Genomic DNA, 23,091 nt, shown 5'->3' with positions numbered 1-23,091 from the left:
GCCTCTTCCCACACAACTGGATCATGGGTCTTTAGGGCTTCATCCACCACCTCTACCCCCATCGCTATCCAACAGACCTTCATGCCAAGAGTTGGGATGAAGCTACAAAGATAAATGAAATAGTCCTCGTCCTGAGTAAGCTTACAGTTAGGAATAGGATGACAGATGTGTAGGCACATCCCTTTGGGGACGTGGTCACTAGGCTGAGTATTTAACAACTGGTATTTCTGCTGTGTTTTAAGTTTTACAGAAGCCACTCCTTACAACAAACCAGTGAGGTAGGTAGCATAGTTATTTGAGGAGGCTGAATGGGGTAGAGGGAGAACAGAGAACCAAACCCATGATTACAATGGGAGGATCTCCCAGTGTGAAACTTCCCTTCACCAACTGAGATCTGTATGTGCTCTGCAATTTATAGGTAAGAGAGTTGCCTGGGGCACAGAATGTTTAAGTGACTTGTACATGTTAAGTGCAGGACTTGAACCCAGGTCTTTCTGACCCTGAGGCCAGCTCTCTATCCACTATGACACATTGCCTCTCCATTGTAATTATTATCACCGTTGTATGGCTGAAGAGATTGAAGCCTAGAAATGTAAAGTGTCTCACCCGCAGTCATATGTGTGGGAGCTAGGACTTGTACTCACCTCTCCTGACTCTTAAGTTCCTTCATGCCAGCTCATGCCTGCTATCCCCACCCCCCACAGTCACATCCAATCTCCACTTCCCTACTTCACTAAGTCTTCTTGGAAGAAGAGCCTCCTACCTTCATCTGGCTGACTTCCTCTACCCCGCCCCCCACTCAAGATCATAATCCTCATCCAAGAATCCCTTCACCCCACAGGGAGGGGCCATCACCTCTCCAGATCCTTCTCTTAGCATCCAATTGGGTTAAAGGAATGGCCAATACTGGGAGCTGGGAACAAGAAGAGGAAGTTTCTGTCTAGGATAAGACACTGTGGGACCTTGGAATGTGCCAGTGTGTATGTTTTGGGGGAGGGGATCTCCTGAGAGAGTCTGAGGCCACAGGTGCGTTTATCTGTGCTTTGTCTCAACTGAGAAGAGTGGGAAGACTGACTTAACTCCCCCCATCAGCCAACCAAATCTGCTATCCCTGCTGGGGCTTAGAATGGAAGGGAAGAGAAGATGGGTCTTTCTGAGAATCGGACTGTGCAGAGATGGGTTTTCTTGGTTTCTGGTGGATGGGAAGGGAGGTCTGGGGAAATTAAAAGGGCCGAGGAAGCTGATGTGACAGGAGGCCTGAAGCAGGAGACTGGGGGATGAGGTGGGGTGGCTGGAAAGGAGCAATGAGTATGAATGGAGCCCAGCTGGAAATGTTTTAGCCAAAAAAGTTTGCTGATCATTATTGTGCCCTTTTTTTTGCTGGAACATTTCTGGTTGTGTTTCTGACTTTCACCATGCAAAGACTCACCTGAGGGGAGTGGGGGGGATGGGTCATGTTGGGGGATTATGGGGAGTGGGCAGGGAAGGGAGATAGGGCTTGAAAGCCTCCTAAAGCTAACTTGAGTTCTGGGTCTGGAGTCAGGAAGACCTGAATTAAAATCAAATACTTACTAGCTGTGCGGCCCTGGGCAAGTCACTTCAATGCTGATTGCCTCAGTTTCCTCAAATGTAAAATGGGGTTAATGATAGTAGTACCTACCTCACAGGGTTGTTGTGAGGATCAAAGGAGATAATATTTGTAAAAGTGCTTAGCAGCCTACCTGGCATATAGTAGGTGCTTAATAAATGCTTATTCCTTTCCTTCCTTTAACTGAGAAAATTTTGGTGGTGACAACACTTGGGAAAAAACTATCCTGTCCCCTTCTAATCCACCTCCCTATTGTCTTGTATGTAATCCCAGCTCGTCCTCCCCCAATCTGTCCCCTCTTGCTATCTTCTCCATTACTGTCTGCAGGTTCAGTTTCCCTGTGCTCCAGCCTCAGAGTGACGTCAGACTCTCTCCCTTGCACTCCCACCACCCATCCATCAACTCCTCACCCTTCCTTCAAAAGAATAACAGCCCCCTGGAAAGAATACTGGATGATTTTCAGTCAGAAGAACCGGGTTTTAGGATTGCTTCTGCTACTTACTCTGCCTGAGTGCTTAGCTTAATGCCTGGCATACAGTAGATACGTAATAAATGCTTCTTGTCTTGACATGATGACCTGACTTGAGTGATCGTGAGCCAACCATTTCCCCTCTCTGGGTGTCTGTCTTCTCACCCCCAACCCCCCCCCAAAACAAAACAAAACAAAACAAAACAGAGGAATGGATTATCAACAGACTTAACTTGTTTCTGTCCTAGGCTAGGGTATGCAGGTAAAGTTTAACATCTAGCTCTCTGAGGGAGAGGGGAAAGTAGCACACAGGACATACTTTTAAGTTTGATCTGCATTACTGACATTTTCTCCATCACTTCCTTAAGTCTAGCTAATTAACAAAACAATAAAATCAAGGCCTGATTTGCAGCATTTGCTGTTTTCAGAGGTGTAAATGCTCACACTGAAATTGTAACAGTTGCTTTCTTCAAGGGCTGGTTGGAGATGGCTCCAGCACACCCTTGGTCCTATGCCTCTTTGGCAATCTGATGAAGGCTATGTACCCTTTCTCCAGATGAATGTTCTTAAATTCATAAAACTAAATCCATAGGATTACAAAGGAGAACAATTCTATTGAAACATAGCTATCAACCATTAAGAAAAAAGTTTACAGAATCCAAGTTAAAACCCCCTGGACTAGATAATATCTAAGGACTCCTCCAACTTCTTTATCTCTGCCTTGGATTGTTGTTAACAGTCTCCTAACTGGCTCCCCAGCTTCCAGGCTCTCTTCATTCCAATCCTCTCTACACAAAATGGACAGATTAATCTTCCACAAACATTGTTTCCACATGTCATTCCCTTGTCCAAGGGACAAGGCCCCCTGTCCACTTGCCATTCAAGGCCTGCTCAAGGCTCATTTGTTGTCATTGTCTGGATTCTGCTCTAGTGATTTGTTCATGCCCGCCTCTTTGTCCTGGCAGGGGACTCTTCTGCCCCAGGAAAACATCTTAGATTGACCCTACCCAGCTCAGATCTTAGTATTACTCAGTATTATCTAGCCTCCTTGGCAGTTCATTAGATCCTCAACATGTTCCTTTGTAAGTTCTTATATGTGTCCTGTGTATTGACTGGACCTCCTTGACTTCATCTAGAACTGCCCAAGAGTGTGAACCCCATCTATCAAGCATTCGTTAATCTCTACTGTGTGCAAGCCAGTACAGAATACAAAGACAAAAACAAAAACGACAAAAACATTTTTTAAGTCCCTGCCTTCAGGGAGTTTACATTCTAAGGGGTGAAGGAAGGGCTGGGATTATAGCCTGTGAACAGATAAGTCTATATGTGATCGTTTCAAGAAGAGGGAGGAAATACAAAAACTAAGAGGCTCAGGAAAGGTTTCCTATTGAGGTGGCCCATGAACTGAGGCTTAAAGTAAGCTAGGAGTTCTGAAAGGCAGAGGTGAAAAAGAGAGTGCATTCTAGGCAGGGGGCTCAGCCAATACAAAGGAACCAAGGTGGAAGATGGTGTGTACAAGACATAAGCAGGCCAATTTGACTGGAACATAGTGTTCATGAAGAGAAGTAATGGACTGTAAGCTTGGAAAGGCAAGCTGGAGCCAGATTGGAAAGAACTTTTTGTCTATTTTTTTTAAATGAACTAGAAAACATCAACAAATATAATAAAAAGATTATTTACGAGACCATGAATATATTACATACAGCTTGTTTTAAGTACATATTAAATTTAACACTGTAGTGCCCACACTACTCTGCTTTTTTGAATCCCATTCTGTGTATTTTTAAGTATTTCACCAGTCCTTCCTTTTTCATTCCTTCCTTCCCTCCCTCTCTCCCTCCTTTCATTCTTTTCCTTCCTTTTCTTTCTTTCTCTCTTCCTTCCTTCCTTCCTTCCTTCCTTCCTTCCTTCCTTCCTTCCTTCCTTCCTTCCTTCCTTCCTTCCTTCCTTCCTTCCTTCCTTCCTTCCTTCCTTCCTTCCTTCCTTTTTCTTCCTTCCTTCCTTTTTCTTCCTTCCTTTCTTTCCTGCCTTCCTTCCATCATTATCCCTCCTCCTTCCCTCCACATCTTTTCCCTCACCCCTAAAAACTGAAAGTCCTCCTTTGTAACAAATAAGTATAGGCAATCAAAACAAGTTGTGAAAGAATTTAAATGCCAAACTGGGGGATTTTTATTTTATTCTAGTCCAGGGATTTTTAAACTTTTTTATGTCATAGATCCCTTTGGAAATCTGGAGAAGCCTATGGACTCCTCAGAATCATGCTTTTAAATGCATAAAATACATAGGATTACAAAGGAAACCAAGTATATTGAAATGCTTTTTTAAGTTCATGGACCCCAGGTTAAGAATTCCTGTTTTGGGAGCAGCTAGGTGGCACAGTGGATAGAGTAGCAGTCCTGGAGTCAGGAGGACCTGAGTTCAAATCCAGCCTCAGACACAACATTCATTAGCTATGTGACTCAGGGCAAGTCACTTAACCCCAATTGCCTCACAAAAAAAAAAAAGAATTCCTGTTTTGAAGGCAGTAGGAGGGAGGCATGGAAGGTTCTTGAGGAGGGGAGTGACATGTTCAGATTTGTGCTGTAGGAAGATTGTTTTAGCAGCTCTGTGGAGGATAGATTGGCAAGGAAAAAGACTGAAAGCTGGGTGTCCTGTTAAGAGATTATCCAGGGCTTGAAATAAAAAGGTTGCTATATGAGTAGAACCTAGAGGACAGATGCAAGAGATGTTTCATAGATCAATTCAAGAATACTTGGCAACTGATTGAATGTGGGGCACAGGAAGAGGGAAGAGTCAGGAAATGACTCTGAGCTTGCAAACCTAGGTGCCTGGAAGGATGAAGGGGCCCTCAATAGCAACAGGGAAGTTGGAAAGAGGAGCAAATGGGAAGGTGTTGGGGGTGGGTTGGAGGAAGGGAAGATAATGAATTCCTCTTGGGGCATGCTGAGTTTCAGACACCCATAGGGCAACAATTGGAGATGCCCGGCAGATGGTATGAGAATGGAGCTCAAGAGAGAGATGGGGCATGGATATAGGGGTGACATCTGCATAGAGATGGTAACTGAACCCAAGAAATTGAAAAAAATCATCAAGAAAGAGAGTCTAAAGAAAACAGAGGCGGCCTCTAGGCAGAGCCTTTGTGAGGAGTAAAGGGGTTGGGACATGGATGAAGATCCAGAGAACTGACAAGGAGCTGCCAGATAGGAAGAGAACCAGGACAGAGTAATGCCATGGAAAACTAGAGATGGCAAAATATCCCCAGAAAAAGGGGAAGTCACAGTGTCGAATGTAGCCAAGGGGTCAAGAAGGATGTATGACTGTGAAGAGATCTTCAGAATTAGCAATTAAGAGACCACTGGTGACCTCAGAGAGGACAGCTTCAATTGAGTGGAGGTCAGAAGCTATATGCAAGGGCTGAGAAGTAGGAGGGAGGACAGGAAAGCTCATCAGCCTGGGAACTGTCACAGAGGAGGGAAGTGACCATCCACCCCATCACAGAATTATGGAAATGGAAGGAACCCAAGAGAGCCACTTAGCCCAGGGTCACAAGTTCAACATTTCAGGTTTATTTTCAACTTTTCTGTTGACACTATTACCTAGGACTGGTACATCAGATTCGCTATTTGCCTGAACAAAATAGAGCAAAACATAATATCAACTATGGATCTTTAAACAGCCTGGAAAAAAAGGGGGCTAGGTGTGTGAGTGTGAGTGCATGCGTGTGTGTGTGTGTCTGTGTGCGTGTCTGTGTATGTAGATTTGAATCTGTGATCTGGTATAAATGTGCAGGAGGTTGAAAGGAAGACAGTATTTGGAGTCAGATGAGATGGGTTTGAATCTTGACTCTTCTGTTATACTAGCTGTGAGATCTCAGGCAAATCCCTTAACTTCTCTGGGCCTTGAATTTTATATCCATGAACATGAGAGGGTTGGCCAAAATGACCTATGAGTTCTTTTCCAGCCCCTCATGTCACACATAAGGAAACTCAGGCCTAGAATGTTCAAGCGACTTTGCCCAGAGTCACATAGCTAATGATTTAGTGACAGAGTTAGGGCATCCATCACCCTATTATCTCAGTTTAGTGGTCTTTCTACTCAATCATCCTGCCCCTCAGCCTGAGAGTTCTCCAAGTCCTAGGCCATGTCTCCTCAGGGCTCAGGACCCATTGAGGGAGAAAGCTGGGACCTCTCTAAATGTCTCCCTAATACTTCCCTCCCCATTTTTTCCTTTCCCCTTTTCTGCTTCAAGTCTACAGATCTCTTAGACCTGGATTCCAAGAAAGTCATCAAGGCATAATGGAAGGAGTCAGTTCAAATCCTGATTGTCTGTATAACCTTAGGAAAGTTAGTTAATCTTTCCAGGCCTCAGTTTCCTCATCTTTAAATGAGGGGGTTGGATTAGATGAATTCCAAAGTTCCTCCCAGCCGCTAATCTTTGATCCTATGATCCCTGCAGCTGATCTGCTAGGAGTACCGAGTAGTGGACAGGAGAGTGAACCTTTGGGACTCAGTTAAGATAAGCTAACCAATCCCTACCTGGCTTATGGCCAAGGCAAAGTGAATGAGACAAACCACAGGATATCTGTCCCTTCTGAGAAATACCATCATCATTATCCGTGCCCTATCACCATGGAGACCAGAAGGCAGACAAAGGCAGTGGAGAGGGACCAGGTGAAGACAGAGACCAAGTGTCAAAGGGGCTTGATGGGTAGGAAGACTGGTTGGGAAACAAAGCAAAGTCTCCTGATCTATCACCTTTGAAGGAGAAAGTGGCTGTTCAACTGGAGGAGAGACAGCAAGCTGGGAATAGGCTCTCTTCTCTCCCACACAATCTACCCCTCACCTGTCCAAATAACAGCTCTTTCTCCCTTTATCTCTCAGGTTTCTTCTCTTTTTCACTTCAAAAGAGAAGACATTCAAGAGATAGAGCCCAATGGGCAGTCAACCTTGCAAAGTCAGGGCAGTTTGAGAAACTATAGGCTGCTGCTAAAGTTAAGGATTAAAAAAAATCATTGATATCTTTTGTTTTTAATCTCACCTTCATGTCCAAATCTATCCTTTCCTCCCCTTTCTCTTCTTATCAGTAAGCAATCCTTTGTAACAAGAGAGGGAGAGAGAGAGAGAGAGGAGAGAGAGAGAGAGAGAGAGAGAGAGAGAGAGAGAGAGAGAGAGAGAGAGAGAGAGGAGGGAGGAGAGAGAGAGAGAGGGAAGAGAGAGAGAGACAGAGAGAGAGAGAGAGAGAGAGAGAGAGAGAGAGGAGGAGAGAGAGAGAGAGAGAGAGAGAGAGAGAGAGAGAGAGAGAGAGAGAGAGAGGAGAAGAGAGAGAGAGAGAGGGAGAGAGAGAGAGGGAGAGAGAGAGAGAGAGAGTGTTCATTTGGTATAGATTAGCTTTAGCTGGCCCCTGAGATTTAGTGAGTCTCTGACCATCCTTCTCCCTAGCACAGTGGATGATGTGTGATGTGTGGGGAGTGAGGAGTGAGGGGGCAAGACTTAGGATCTTCCGAGCTCCAATTCTTGATCACCAGCTGCCTGTTGGACATTTCCATCTGGATATTCCTTAACTATCTCAACGTGTCCGAAACAGGACTCATTATCTTCCAACCCAAACCTTCCTCTCCTCTAAAATCCTCTTTTCCTGTTGACAGCATCACTATTCTCAGTCAAGCAGTTTCACAATTTGGGGTCCTCTGCTTTTCATTCTCCCCTAAGCCCCATACCCAATCAATTGCTTTGTTGTTGTTGTTTAGTTATGTCCAACTCTTTATGACCCCATTTGGGGTTTTCTTGGAAAAGATACTGGAGGGGTTCTGCTATTTCCTTCTCCAGTTCATTTGACAAATGAGGAAACTGAAGCAAACAGGGTTAAGTGACTTGCTCAGGGTCACATAGCTAGTATGTGTCTGAGGCTGAATTTGAACTTGGATCTTCCTGATTCCAGGCCTGGCACTCTAGCCAGTATACCACCTAGCTGCCATAAACTCATATCCAATCAATTGCTACATCATTTCAATTCTCCCATCTCTCTTACATTGCATCCCCTTCTTTCTACTCAAAGGACCACCTCCCTATTTCTCAGGCCCTTAGTATCTCTCACCTAGGCTAATGTAGTAACCTCCTCACTGGTCTTCCTGCTTCCCATCTCTCTCCTCTCCAATCCATTTTCCACACAGCTGCCAAAATCACTATCCTAAAGCAGTCTGATAATGTCACTGCCTTTGCTCAAGAATCTTTAGTGTCTCCCACTGAAGCCCCAACTACCTTTATAGTTGTATTTCATCTCACTCCAGACAAACCTACCTGTGGTTCCTGGAACTCTTCATTCCACCACTCTACTTCTGTTCCTTTGCATAGGCTGTCCTCCCCTGCCTACCTCACCTCTACTTCAGAATCCTTATCTTCCTCCAAGACTCAGTTCAAGTGCCTTCTCCTACATAAAACCCCTTAATCATATCTGCTTCCTCAACTTATCTTTTATTTATGTTCATAGGTATGCATATAGGGTGTGCCAAGGGCACCTAGGCACACCCTAATGTCTCCAGAATTGGTTTATATTGCATCTCATTTTTAAAGTTTAATTAATTGTTTCAAATTAAGTTTAACTTGTTTAATGAATAAAAAATGTCCTTTATGATTGAATATTCAATAAATGTTTGCCTTAGAAAACAAAACATAAGGGGAAGCTAGGTGGGGCAGTGGATAGAGTATCGGCCCTGGAGTCAGGAGGACCTGAGTTCAATTCCAGCCTCAGACACATAGCACTCACTAGCTGTGTGACTCTGGGCAAGTCACTTAACCCCAATTTCCTCATATCAAAAAAAAAAACACCATAAAATGAAATTCTCTGGCTGTACACTCTGATGAAAATGTGCTGTACGGACCTATGTTTAACTCATCAGTTTTATGCATTTTATTTCTCCCTGCCATCCTTGAATACAAGCTTCTTGAGGGCAGAGACCTTTTCCTTTTTCCTTTCTATCTTTAGCACCTTGCACAGTGTACTGTACATAGTAGGTATTTAGTAAATTTTTTTTTTAAAAAAAAAATTCTATTTATAAAGCACCTACTATGTGCCAGGATCTGTACTAAGTGCCGGGGATACAAAAAAAAAAATAAAAAAGGCAAAAGACTGTCCCTGTCCTCAAGGAACTTACAGTATAATGGTTGTTTGATTGGATGGAATCCAAAGGATGTCAGGAGGTGAGCTCATTAGGACCTTCTCCCTGCCCTCTACTCCCCCTGCCCCCACCTTGTCCATGTATATTTCTGTTTCATGTCTCTGTCTACTGTTGGTCTATACTGAATACATGAGAGCCAGACCTGTTTCGGTGTCATTTGATGGAGGTCCTCCCAGGTTAATGAGAATGATGATGGCGATGACCAGGATGAGGACGATCCTGTGGTGAGATCAACAGGACTGAAGTCTCCTCGGAGCCTAAGCCCCAACTTCCTGACAATAATGGGAATGTGGATACATTGCTGAAGGCCATTGAGTGGGAGGTCCACATGAGACAGATTCTTAACCTTTTTTGTCATGGTGTCCTTTGGCAGTATGGTGGAGCCAGAATCTTATTTTTAAATGCATAAAGATACATAGGATTATAAAGAAAGCCAATTATATTGAAATATAGTTATATTTCTATGTGTGTATATATATATGCCTATGTACATATATATAAATTTTATATATGCATATGCATGTTTATATATTATATATATTATATACAAACCAAGTTCATGGGCCCCAGGCTAACAACCCCAGGGTGGGGAGAGCTAATGTAGGGGCTCACTTCCTTGCCAGTCTCCTCCTCTGCCCCCCATTTTCACTCAGTGATAACATGACCTGAAGGGTGGTCAGAATTCCCTCTTAGTAATCAGTCTGTGCCCTCTTGCCTGCCAGATACCGCCAGGCTGGATGTCTCCACAGCCAGCCTCTCTCTCTTTCTCTCTGTCTTTTCCCCCAGGTGTTCCCCTGCTGTTTGTCATTCCCTGGGGCATCGTGAAGTACCTGTACGAGGATGAGGGGTGGGTGCCTTGCTAAGACACTGGTAGTTGGGTTTCCTTGAGGGGTTCTGGGGGCTGGTGAGGAGAGCTGGGCTTAGGGTTGGGAGACCCAGTCCCAAGGGGTCTTAGGTCTGGCTGTGTGACTCCTATTTGTGGGGAGGTAGGGAGGAGCCAGAAGTGTATACTATGACCGCAATCCAGGGGAACCCATTCCCCAGTTCTTGTTACTGTAGAACACTTTTATAGGTCCTAGGGACTGGGACTCCATAAAGGTGTTTGTTCAGAGAATCAGCATCCCTGTTGATGCCTACCTGGCCGTGCTTTGTATGTGCTGTGTGGGTATGCCTGTCTCTCCTTATTTGTACGTGGCTGTGATCTTTGTCAGTGGGCTGCTGTGTGTATCATACATATGTATGTGCATGTATGAATCCCTCCTCTCCCCAGATGCTGGAACAGAAATGCTAACATGAACTATTGGCTGATTATCCGGCTGCCTATTATCACGGCCATAGGAGTGAGTGACCTTGGGGAGGTGAACCCAAGTGGAGGGAGGGAATTTATGAAAGGCTCTAGTGGGAGACAGGGTGGGGGCTGAGGGGAGAGCCAGGGGGTTGTTATGAATAGAGAAAGAGGAGGGGAAAGGGGAAAGAAAAAGTACCTTGCTATAAGGGTGATGCTATTGCACATCCTCCCCTCTCTATTCCACAGCTGAATTTCCTCATCTTTATCAGAGTTATCTGTATCATCATCTCCAAACTAAAGGCCAATTTGATGTGCAAGACGGACACCAAGTGCAGGTAATGGACAAATTACTCAAAGGCCAGATCCTCATTCTATTCTGTATTCTGTAATCTTTATGTGTTTGCTGCTTAGTGGGGGTCAGCTTTATATGTACCTGTTTCCCCCCAATTAAGGTCATAGAACTGGAAGAGAAAATGACCGTTGATTCCCAGTTATCCATGGCCATAAGATCAGTGAGCAACTGGATAACTGAGATTCATGGATACTCTCCAGCACATCAAATTTTTAGACAAGCTTCAATATCTCTACCAGCTCTTACAGGGTGATTTGGGAGCATGGACTTCCCTTCTGGCATCTATGATGCTGAGCTGGAGAACTCAGGTACACACACATGACCCAAAGCAGCAAACAAGTTGAGGTGAAAGAGTGCAGTGCAGGGTGATGACCTCAGAGCTGTGGGGTGGGAAGAGCAGGAATTATCATTAGGTGCTAGTGAATCAGGGAAGAGAAGGGATTTTGAGTTGGGTGAACCCAGAACCAGTAACAGAGTCAAAAATGGAACCCAAGGTCCCTTCTCCATAGCTACTGTATCACAGAATGTCAGACATGAAAGGGACCTTAGAAATCGTCTCTGGTTCAATTCCTTTATTTCATAGGTGAGGAAACTTGAGGACCAGAGTGAGAAAGTGAGTGGCCCAAAGTCACACAGGTAGTAGGTAGCAGAGTCTGCTTTCCCCTTTTCTGGCTCCCCAGCCAAGTTCCCCAGCAGCTCATAGATGCCTCTTTCTGATCCCCAGGCTGGCCAAATCAACCCTGACCCTCATTCCCCTGCTGGGGACCCAAGAGATTATCTTTGCCTTTGTGATTGATGAGCACGCCCGAGGCACCCTGCGTTACATCAAACTCTTCTGTGAAATCTCCTTCGCATCCTTCCAGGTAACATCAAGAACTGGTTACCTTCCAGGTAACATCAGATAGCAACAGGGATTGGCAAAGGAGCTAGAAACATCCACATTTAACTTCTTATACCCATCAGAAGCCTCTCCTATCTGATACATCATTTGGCCCTCACATCTACCCTGGGAATCAAAGGCAAGGCAAGTATTCTTATTATCCCCACAGTATAGCTGAGGAAACTGAGTTCTAAAGATCTCTGTTTCTAAGACAGGGTGTGGGGTTGTGATGTTCCAGGGTTGGGAGAGAAGCAGAGTATTTGAGACAGCAGGGGTGCTGAGGACTCCCCAGACTTGATCTATGGAGCCTTAGCTTCCTGACAACAATATTTGGTTTCAGGGGCTGATGGTGGCCATCTTGTACTGCTTTGTTAACAATGAGGTAAGGAGTGGGGAATCTCAATGGGGGAGGTGAGGGAAGGGGGAAGTTAAAAGGGCTGGGAGAGGCTGTTGCCTTGACTGGTCCTTTGGGGGCACTGGACAGAGAATAGGAGAGTGGCTAGATTTTCCAATCTAGCTATGTACCCCATTCATAATCCAACTCTCCTGCTTCTTCCCACAGAGTACCTACTTTGTAAGGAATCTGAATGTTTTTCATTCTAGTGATATATTCCCCCTGTCCTGTGCCACCTATGCCCTTTACCACTTACCTACATTTTGTACTTGTCCAGTGTAACTTTAGGAAGATAACCTCACTTGAAAGGCAATTTTAACCTAAGCATAATTAGAGAAGTCTGCCTGTTACTAAGAGATCATAAAATGAATGTCAAAGCCACAGAGAAATTAATTGATTAATTAACCAATTAGTGAATTTAGTCAACATTTATGGAGCCATGCACTGTGTAGAGGAAAATACAAAGTTCCCACCCTCAAAGACCAACCAGTGTAATGAGGAAGATTCGTGTACTACAAAGAGTACATGAGAGAGCTAAAAAGTGCTATGAGAGCACATAGAAGAAAAAGATCACTCCTAGCCAGGGCAGCAGAGAAGGCTGCTTCGAGAAGGTGGCATTGCAATTGAATCTTAAATACTGAATAGAAGTTCAGCAAGTAGTGAAGACAGTGCCAGCATAAGGAAGGGCTTGAGCACATAATGAGAAAGTACAGGGCATTCCAAAGGGTTCAATCTCTAGGTAGTTGGAAAAAATAGGTCTGGAGGTCACGGATGGAGTTATAGGTTTGGGAGTCACAAGTGTCGAGGGGATGATGGAAGCTATGTGAGTGGATAGAATCTAAGAGAGCTCAGAGAGAAGACCAGGAATAGGACAGCCTAAATTTAGAGGGTAGAAAAAGGGAGCAGAGCCAGCAAAGGATACACAGAACCAGTGGTCAAAGGAATAAAAGGACAGCCGGGAATGGACAGCAGTGCAGATGCCAAGAGACAAGAGAGAATCTCAAGGAGGGCAGGGTTATCAGCAGTGTCTGATGCTTCAAAGAGTATTATGGGAAATAAAGACTGAGAAAGGCCATTGAATCAAGCAATTAGCCTTCATGACCTTGAAAAGAGCAGACTCAGTAAAGCAGGGCCTTGGTGTTGTTTAGTCATTTTCAGTCATGTCCAAATATCCGTGATCCCATTTGGGGTTTTCTTGACAAAGATGCTGGAGTGGTTTGCCATTTTCTCCTCCAGCTCATTTGACATATGGGGAAACTGAGGCAATTGGGGTTAAGTGACTTGCCCAGGGTAACACAGCTAGGAAGTATCTGAGGTCAGATTTAAACTCAGATCTTCCTGACTCCAAGCTCAGCACTCTATCCACTGCACCACCTAGCTGCCCTAAAGCATGGGGAATGAAGGCCAAATTAAAAGTGCTGAGGAGTGACTGAGTAGTGAGAGAAGAGATTATAGTCTTTAAAGAATTTTGCTAATTAAAAAAAGTCAAGAGATGGGGGCAATAGCTTGAATGGGGTAATGGAGTGAAGAGGTTTCTATTTATTTTTCAAGATAAGAGAGACTTGAGTATGTTTGTAGGCAGATGGAAAGGAACCAGGAAAGAGGGAACAGCTGAAAATCTATGAGACAGCATGCCTGAACTTTGTCTTTGCATCTCCCTCTGCACAGTGCAAGACTCCATAAATGTTGGCTGAATTCATGAATTCATGGAGGAAGCAGGAGATGGGCTCAAGGCCACAGGTGGAAGGGTTAATCTTGACAAGGAGGATGACCACTTTTTCCTCTAAAGATTGGAGGGGGGGCAGCTAGGTGGCACGGTGAATAGAGCACCAGCCCTGAAGTCAGGAGGACCTGAGTTCAAATCCGGCCTCAGACCAAACACTCGACATTTACTAGCTGTGTGACCCTGGGCAAGTCACTTAACCCCAATTGCCCAAAAAAGAAAAAAAAGACAAAACAAAGATTGGAGGGGAGGAGGAGGAGGGGACTGCAGCACTAGAGAAGGGGCTGATAAGCTGAGGGAGCTGTTGAGGTAGCTCATGTCAGAGGGACCTCTGAAAAACAGAAATCAAAGTTGTCTGCTTTGAGTGCCATCTGTTTTTGAAGATTTTGAGCAAGGTTGGGAACTCAGGAAGAGAGGTTTGGTAGGTTTGCTGAGGGGAATGTGATGGGAAGTCAATAAGAGGCGAATGAAAATGTTGCCAGGTGGCAGCAAGGGCTCATGCCCTGAAGTTTGCTATTTTTGTTGTTCAGTTGTGTCCAACTCTTCACAACCCCATGGGACAACTGTCTGTGGAGTCTGTCTGGAGAGTTTTCCTGATGAAGACACTCGAGTGGTTTGCCATTTCCTTCTTCAGTTTTATGCAGGCAGGGTCTTAGGTGACTTGCCCAGGGTTACACAGCTAGTAAGTGTCTAAGAACAGATGTGAACTCTATGTTTCTGATTCCAGGTCCAGAGCTCTTATCCACTGCACCACTTAGCTGCCCCAAGGGTCACCATACAAAATGTTATGTGTAAGATCTGGCCCCCCTTACAAGGGAGGAAAATGCAGCTTCTTCATTTGCTGATAGTCCTTAGGGTGGAGGTGTGTATCAGTGGGGGGGGGGAGGGACTGATGATGTTCAAGCCCCCTCCCCTCTAGAGACTAACTAGTGACCTTGTACATCTGAGTCATCACCTGAGAGAGTGCCGCCAGAGCCAGGCTGTTAACAAGGACAATGAAAGGCAATTCAAGGATTGTTTTCTCCCAGGCTTTGAAGAGGCAAAACAAGGAGGGATACAGACTATGGTGATTCATTCAGTTTGGCCTTGAAGAGATGGGGTCTCTGACCACTTAATCCCAAGTACTGGGGTGGGGAGGGCAGGAGGGTGTTTAGTGTAGAAAATGCCTTCGTTCACTCTTTTTCTACTTTGGGGAAAACTGCCTAACTAGAAAAAATAAGGTGCTGGTGAGAGAGAAGAAAGGAATAGGAAAAGACCTCCACCATGTCAGACACATCAGAAAAGCCCAGGGGTGGAGGAGGGGAGGAAGTGTGACTTTCCCAGGACCAACCCGGCCGGGGCTAGCAGGAGGCCAGGCCATGAACTGTTTTCAGTCCATCCCCTCACCTCATGCTTGCCTACCACTCGGTGACAAAGGGCTAAGTCAGGCTCCCCTCCTAGGTGACCTCCGAGTCAACTGTCCCAAAACCCACAGGTGAGGGCAGAGATAAGGCTGCTCCAGAGTACCTGGGACTCCTCTTCCTTTGTAAGGGATTTTCTCCCAGCACCCAATGCTTCTTTTTCACCCCCCAGCCCATGTGAATCTCATTTAAGATTTTGAGACAAAACTGGGAAGGCACAAGCCAGTTTCTTAGGCTGTGCCTCAAACTGCCCTCTTTTCCCAGACCCTTCCTGCCTCCAAATTGTTCCAGCCTTGGGGGCTTCTCATGAGCTTTGAGTCTTGCCCCAGCAGTCCCTACATCACAGAGCCTAGGGATGAGAGGGATCCCTAACTCTTTCTTTTAGAGGATGTCAATAAAAGGATGTTCACAGTATCATAGAATGTGAGACCTGGGGAGGTCCTTAGAGATCATTTAATCCAGCCTCCTTGTTGTAGAAGGGAAGAAAGTGAGACAGAGAGAGACCCATGCCCAGGGTCAGAGTTCAGACTAGAGACCTGTTCTTGTGACTTGTGCCAGTCCTGTGACTCTCAGCTCACACTGACCTCATTCTCAATAAGATGTGTGGGGGCGCAGAAGCTTTTATTCCCTTCACAGTGACTGGATCATAAAAACATATTTAAAGCTGGAAGGGACCTTAGAGTCCAGTGAGTGTTGGCTAACCTCTCAATTTACAAATGAGGAAACCAAGGCATAGCTAGGGTAAGGGTCTATCAAGGGCAAGATTTAAACTCAGGCCTTCCTGGGTCCTAGCCCAGCCCTCTATCCCCCAAACCACCTAGGAATGAGGAGATAGTGCAAACCCATCTAGTGCAGCTTAAAGGTCCAAGTCCTGTAGGAGAAGAGAAAAGGAGGCTAGCCCAGAGATCCTGCCTATTCCCTTCTTCCTGCTCCTCCTTCTCAGGTACCGAGGCTCCTTCCATATTCTGGAGATGGCTCAGCAAAGTCAATGGACTGCCACAAATGGTTTGTGATGAATGGGGGGCAGTCCAGGCTGTCCTGCCTTCAGTTTTCCCCAGTGGGCCCTTTGGAAGGGCTTTAAAAAAAATGAACAAAATGTTGAACTATGTGAAAATAGAAATGCTTGGCCTTGTGCTCCCTTCAGGAATTATTCACGGGTCTTATGGCCAAACATCTCATCTTCACCCCCCCTCTCTGCCTTAGTGGTGATTTGCTGCCCTGGACCTAGATCTGGGGCCTTCATTTTATGGTTCTCAGGATGGAGGATAGGCACATTTCCCCTAACCTCCAGGGCACAAACCATTCCTGAGGCTTAGAGCAATAACACTGAAACATAGAGCATAACTGAAAAAAAAAAACACCCCCAAATAAGCATTTATTAAGTGCCTACTGTATGCCTGGCAATTTACAAATATTATCTCATTTGATCCTCACTACAGCCTTGGGAGGTAGATACTATTATGATCCCAATTTTACAGCTGAGGAAACTGAGGCAGAGGTTAAGTGTCTTGCCCAGGGTAACATAGCTAGTAAGTATCTGAGGCCAGATTTGAGCTCAGGTCTTCCTGACTCCAGGCCCAGTGTTCTATCCACTGTGCCAGCTAGCTGCCTCCTCACCAAGGAGTCAGGGGAGAACAAGATTCTATGGGCAGAATTTGGGTGGGGAGGGTGAAACAGGTGCCTTCTATCTCCTACAACCACATCATTTTCCCAACCTACTCTCCTCTCTTTTCTACCTACTCTCCTCTCTTTTCTACCTTCTCCCTTTGTAGGTGCTGCCTACCTGCACTCAACTCCACAATATATATACACACCCCATACACACACTCGACTTCTCTCCCATTAAAAAAAAAGCCCAAACAAAAACTACACATCAGCCTAGATTCCTGACTGGGGACCTCCTTGGATTTGTGTTGGAACAGAATATCCCATCACCCATAATCACCACCTTTAGCACCTCTTTGCTAGTGACACTGATTGGGTAACACTGACAGGGAAAGAATGGGGTGCTCTTTAGTGGGCTCCAGCCTCAGATATGTCTCTGTGGCCAAATTTCCCCAAAGCCATTAGACCATCAACATTTTCTTTTGCCCACAAATAATAATGCATTAGCCTTGATCACGTATCCCCTTTCCCATCAGCTTCTTCCAGTGTTAAGGTCACTGCTTTCTCCTTCCCTCTTTATCCAACCATCATCAATGATAACAAACATATGCAGCTTCCTCCCCCTCCCCCCCCCATGAACATCTAGTCCCATGAATGTTTAGCGCATAGGAGTCAGAGGAGTCAGTTGGATGTAATGGAAGGAGGAAAGGACTAGGAGTCAGAAGATTTGGATTGTAGTCCAGGCTCTGTTACTTGTTACCTGCATGACCTTTGGCAAATCACTTTATCCCTCTAAGCCCCAGTTTCCTCATCTGTAAAATGGAGATGATAATACTTCTCCCTGCCTCATAAGGTTGTTGTGAGGACTACATGAGGTCATGTCCACAAAAGTGCTTTTTAAACTGTAAAGCACCGTCCTGATGTGAGGTTCCTCTGTCATTTCATGTCATCACCAGATCTTCATTAGGCTAGCTGCCTGATTTCCTTTAGGTGCATCCTGATTCCTTTTGGGTTCTGGCCTCCTCTCAGCTGCCTCTGAGAGAGAAGTGACATGTGTTGCCATCTCCCAGGAGTCCACAGAAGGACACAAACCTTTTCCTTTGGGCCAGTGCCACAGATAGTGAGAGTGTCTCTCTACGCCCAGGGTTGCTATGGCAATGCTTCAGGCCTATGGGAAAGATGGCCAGAAGGCTGACTCTTGAAGCTGGCACATCTATTCTGGCTACTGCAGACAGGAGAACTGAGGAAATGGAGGGGGGAGAGAGGAAGGAAGGGATGTGGAAGGCAGTGTTGATTTTTTTTGACAAAGTTGGTTTCCTCTTGCCATCGCTTAGAAGGAAGGAAACACACATTTACTATTTTTTTCCGGCAAGGCAATTGAGGTGAAATGACTTGCCCAGGGTCACACAACTAGTGAGTATCATGCGTCTGAGGCCAGATTTGAATTCAGGTCCTCTTGACTCTAAGGCTGGTATTCTATCCACTGTGCCAACTAGCTGCCCCAAAAATTTACTATTAAGGACTTGCCCTGTGGCAGGCACTTGACTGAACACTTTATCTCATTTTATCCTTGAAATAACCCTGGGAGGTAGGTGCTATAATTATCCTGATTTTATAATTGAGAAACTGAGGCACAGAGTAGTTAAGTAATTCGCCAAACATCACATACCTAATTAGTGTATGAGGCCAGAACTCAGGTCTTCCTGACTCCAGGACCTAGATGCCTCTAGTAAATGTTTTCAGAAAATAATAATAATAATAATAATAATAATAATAATAATAATAAAAAATGTTATTAATAATAACAATGATGATATCCAGAATTTAAGTAGCTCAGAATCCATTTAATCCAACCCTCTCAGAAGAAACTGTGGAAAGTAAGGGAATTGATCTGTGGTCTAATGGTTTATTCATTTTTATAACTTTGATGAATCTAGTATCAATGCCTATATATGCGTAGGGGCTCAAGTGCTTAGATGCTTTTCAGTACTCTGATTGGAACACTGTAAAGTGTTTAAAAGTCCTGTCTTCATGGCAGATCTCCTGTTTTTGTGTCATCTTCCTCTCTAGGAAATCTCCTTATAGGTGAGGGAGTTTTCCACAGATAACCCTGGTTTCTCTCATTTCCTTTGGCTCCTTATCAGAGGCTCCTATTATCTCCTGTTCTAGGCAGAGACCCATTTCACCCACTGCTCAGGTGTGAACAGCTGAGGTCAGTTCTGGTTGGCATAGGTCGCCATTAGTAACAGGGGCAATGGAGGATCAGGAGGTGATTAGCATGGTCAGAGAGACAGGAATGGGATTTCTTTGTTCGCTTTTCCCCCTCTGCACTGGTCTTGTTTCTGTGACTTCAGCTCTGAAGGCAGCAATAGTGCGCTTTGGGCACCCCATCAGGCAAGCCCTATAATCTACCAGGTCTCGTGTGTGAGGCTGCAGCAACTTGTGTGCACATGGAGGACTTCTCTGGACATTATCAGCTTTGAACAGAAAAGTTCTTTTAAGGGATGGCATGCAGGGTGGCTCAGACATCTCACTGTGCTAGGTTAGATCGATGGGAGCTGTTGGGAGGAGGAGGAGGAGGAGGAGAAAAGAGATGAGGGAGGCAGACAGTGGAGTGTTTGCCACAGAGGTTTGGCAGGGGAGCCTACAGCTGGCTTGCCTTGCCAACAACAGCTGCACATCTGGCATGGCAGGCAGCCCCTACTAGAGGGGGAACCTACACCTCAAATATGGCTGAAAGAGTGGCCCTGAGTGCAAGTATGTGCCCAGAGAAGATCCGTCCTTCCGCTCCTGGGAAATTACATGTAGTTAAAAAAAATTACATGTAGCTTCTTGCCTGCTAAAGCAAGCAACATTTACCTTGAAATTAAGAAGCGGTTTCCATTCTCTGGAGCCCAGGGACTGGCTGTGGAGCTCCAACATGTAGTATAACATTTCTCTGAGGTCAAGGAGCCAGTCTTTGGGGATACATTATTGGTGCCAGAGTTCTTGACGATACTCTGGGACCATCTACTTTCCATAGGCATGAGGGGAGCTGAGGCAGAGGTCACCAAAGCTGTTTGTATCTTTTTGGCTCTAGAGGAAGGATGATATTGCCTTATATTTTGCTGTCAATACGGTCTGTTTCCTGGGTACGTGCCTTGTTCTCTTTGGCTGCTGTTTTGACTTCTGCTTGATGGAGTGAAGGTGGTGTCCTGGATTATATCCAGTAATTCTAATGCCCACTGCATCTCCCTCTATGGTCATTTGTACCTTTATAGAAAGGGTGTGTGTGTGTGTGTGTGTGTGTGTGTGTGTGTGTGTGTGTGTGTGTGTGTGTACACATACATACACACACACACACACACACATGGTGTTCTGGTGTGTGTATGCATACAGTATTCTTGGTATGCTGTTCTCTGTATCATGGAGGCTGATCATTTCAAAGCCACTTCCAGATGTTCAGAACTAATCTTGGTTTTATCAATTCACTTCAACTCTTTTGCTCCAAATAACCTCCTCATCTCTGCTGCTCTTTTCAGGCATACACATGTTTGGAAGGGACCAGTTCATGGGAAAACAGGTTCCCAGATTTGGAGCACTGAGAGAAATGAAATACTAACATCCTTATTTTATAGATATGAAAAGTGAGGCCAGGCTATTAGATGGAAAAGCTAGGATTCAAACCCCAGTCTTCTGACTTCCAAGGTCAAAATACCAGAACTGGAACCTAGCTCCTCCTGAGCACTGGCTCAGAACTCTTATCTCTGTACTAGGCTCCTTGTTTCTTTCCTTTCATCTATTCATTTTTACCTATTGGTTAGAAATATGGGTTTAGTGGCACTCCAGTAGAGGGAAAGAGGGTATTATTTGGTCTTCTCTGAAAGGGTCCAGCCTCACTATAGGCTATGAGACTAACATTGGGGATATGTGATCTCTCTCTCTCTCTCTCTCTCTCTCTCTCTCTCTCTCTCTCTCTCTCTCTCTCTCTCTCTCTCTCTCTTCTCTTTCTCCTTTCTCTCTCTCCTTTTTCTCTCCTCTCTTTCTGTTCTCTCCCTCTCCTTTCTCTCTCTCTTTCTCTCCTCTCCTCTCCTCTCCTCTCCTCTCCTCTCTTCTCCTCTCCTCTCCTCTCCTCTCCTCTCCTCTCCTCTCTCCTCTCCTCTCCCTCTCCTCTCCTCTCCTCTCCTCTCCTCTCCTCTCCTCTCCTCTCCTCTCTTCTCTTCCTTTTCTCTCTCCTCTCCTCTCTCTCCTTTCTCTCTCCTCTCCTCTCTCTCCTTTCTCTCTTCTCTCTCTTTCTCCCTCTTCTCTTCTCCTCCTCTTTTCTTCTCTCTCACTCTCATTCCCACTCATCCTCTCTTGTTAAATGATATTGTGATGGATTGCGAAATGTACTTAGCTGAATCACAGAGTTTAGAGATGGAAGAGTCCAATTAGGTGATTGAAGCCATCCCTCTCTCCTGAGAAGAGGAAAATGGGAGATAACATTAAACAATTTTATTGGGATAGTAATTTAGGTGCCTGAAGGCCCTGACTTGTGTCTCTTAATATAAGACAGTAGATTTTTTTTCTCCTTCCCCTGTAATGCAATAAAGAGAAGCTTTTGCAATTTGTGGGTGATTGGTTTATGTACTTGTTTTCACTTTCTCTCCTTCTCCCATGAAAGGTCCACTTGGAGTTTCAGAAGACTTGGGAGCGCTGGCGACTGGAGCACTTGTACACCCAGAGAGATTGCAGCATGAAGCCCCTCAAGTGTCCAGCCAGTAGCCTGAGCAGTGGTGGCACAGTGGGGAGCAGTCTATATGCAGCCACCAGTCAGGCCACCTGCAGCTAAGATGCCCATCTCTCTCTCTCTCTCTCTCTCTCTCTCTCTCTCTCTCTCTCTCTCTCTCTCTCCCCCTCCCCAGAAAGCCTAGCTGGGAGACACTCAGAGGTGGGAGGTATCTTCCTGGGTACTTGGGCAAACATGCATGAACATACACATACACCGTCACACACACAGGAGTCTTTTGCTTTATCTCCTCTCCCCCAACCTATCAAACAGGCAAATGGATGATGCCTCCTGGGACTCATGGACATACACATTTTCTCCAAGGAAAGGCAGCCTGCTAATTCGATAACTGTGTCAGAAGAAGAGGAAAAATGATTGTAGCTAAAATGAGGATTTCTTCCCATTAAGGCACAAGGCCCCTGGGGTTCCCCAGACAGAGCAGCAAATCAACCCCAATCCTAAATTCAAGGTCAATAGCCAATTAGTGGGGCTGGAGCTGGGAAGTGGGAGGTGGAGAGCAGCACAGAGAGTGGCTGATGAAATTACAAACAAAACACAGGGCCAGTTTTGAATAGAGATGTCACTTGGCTCCTGCTGGAGTCAAGCTGCCCAAATATTTTGCTTAATTAAAAGTCTGTATAGGGAGGGGGATGTTGTTTGTGTAGCCCCTACCCCTTCAACTCATAACTTGACTTGCCTTAGGTTGTTTGCTTTGACCACAACTGGCCCCACTGTTGAGCAGGTCTCTGAGCACAGGAACCCTCAATTATGTAAGGGACTGAAGGAATATCATCTGACCCTCTCCATGAGGATTTTCCTCCTTTGGACCCTATTTTTCTCCTCCTGAAGAGCTATGGTAGACCTTCAGCGGGGAGACCCAGGCATTTGGGAGGAAGTTGTCATACCCTGGATCCCTTCCTGAGGTCAGAATTCCTAATTCTGTTCCCAGAATCGCTTAGATATCTCTAACATTCATCTAGGAAAGCTTTAGAAGCATAAGCATTGGGCTGGAGGCAGAGGAGTGGAACCCCACTGCAGTAAATGGGTCACTGTCAATCACCCATCCAACACCAGGGTCTCACCAGCAAAGTTATGTAGCTACTAGAGAGGATGCTCTTTGTCAAGGGTAGATTGCAATGCCCAGCAATCGCTAAGGAGGCAATACCCAATTGCTCGCAGTTTTCCTCTTTTGAAAACTAATCATTTGGGGGACATTTCAAGCCTCCTGGTTATTATTCTTTCTTGCCATGAATATTTGTCAAATATGAATGTACAATTCTTACTTCTCTCATCTAAAGAGATGAAGAACTAAAGTAAATATAACAGGTTACTGAGTCATGTGGGAAGGGGAGAGGGAGGACAATCAGTTATTGAACTCATTCATACTTTGTGCTAATTAGCTTTTGCCCTGTCACCAGCTGCAGTCTTGTAAATAATAATAATACTAATAATGATAATAATAGGGAAAAC

The 23,091-nt window shown here is 45.2% G+C and overlaps 1 protein-coding gene across 1 annotated transcript in view; it reads left to right on the top strand.

Moving 5' to 3' along the window:
* Window positions 1–22,775, top strand: part of GLP1R (glucagon like peptide 1 receptor) — a 74,874-nt gene extending 52,099 nt beyond the window's left edge. Inside the window, exons 8-13 of the mRNA XM_020999358.2 lie at window positions 10,019–10,079; window positions 10,503–10,572; window positions 10,767–10,855; window positions 11,597–11,735; window positions 12,093–12,134; window positions 21,517–22,775. Of these exons, the coding sequence (XP_020855017.1) occupies window positions 10,019–10,079; window positions 10,503–10,572; window positions 10,767–10,855; window positions 11,597–11,735; window positions 12,093–12,134; window positions 21,517–21,684 (569 nt within the window). The 3' untranslated portion in view covers window positions 21,685–22,775. The remainder of the gene's footprint in view (window positions 1–10,018; window positions 10,080–10,502; window positions 10,573–10,766; window positions 10,856–11,596; window positions 11,736–12,092; window positions 12,135–21,516) is intronic.
* Window positions 22,776–23,091: the final 316 nt, after the last annotated feature.

Source organism: Phascolarctos cinereus, unplaced genomic scaffold (assembly GCF_003287225.1).
Source record: "Phascolarctos cinereus isolate Bilbo 61053 unplaced genomic scaffold, phaCin_HiC Scaffold_5;HRSCAF=322, whole genome shotgun sequence".
Lineage (NCBI taxonomy): Eukaryota > Metazoa > Chordata > Mammalia > Diprotodontia > Phascolarctidae > Phascolarctos > Phascolarctos cinereus.
Note: the sequence above shows the minus strand (reverse complement) of the source record. Positions and strands in the feature narration are given on the sequence as shown.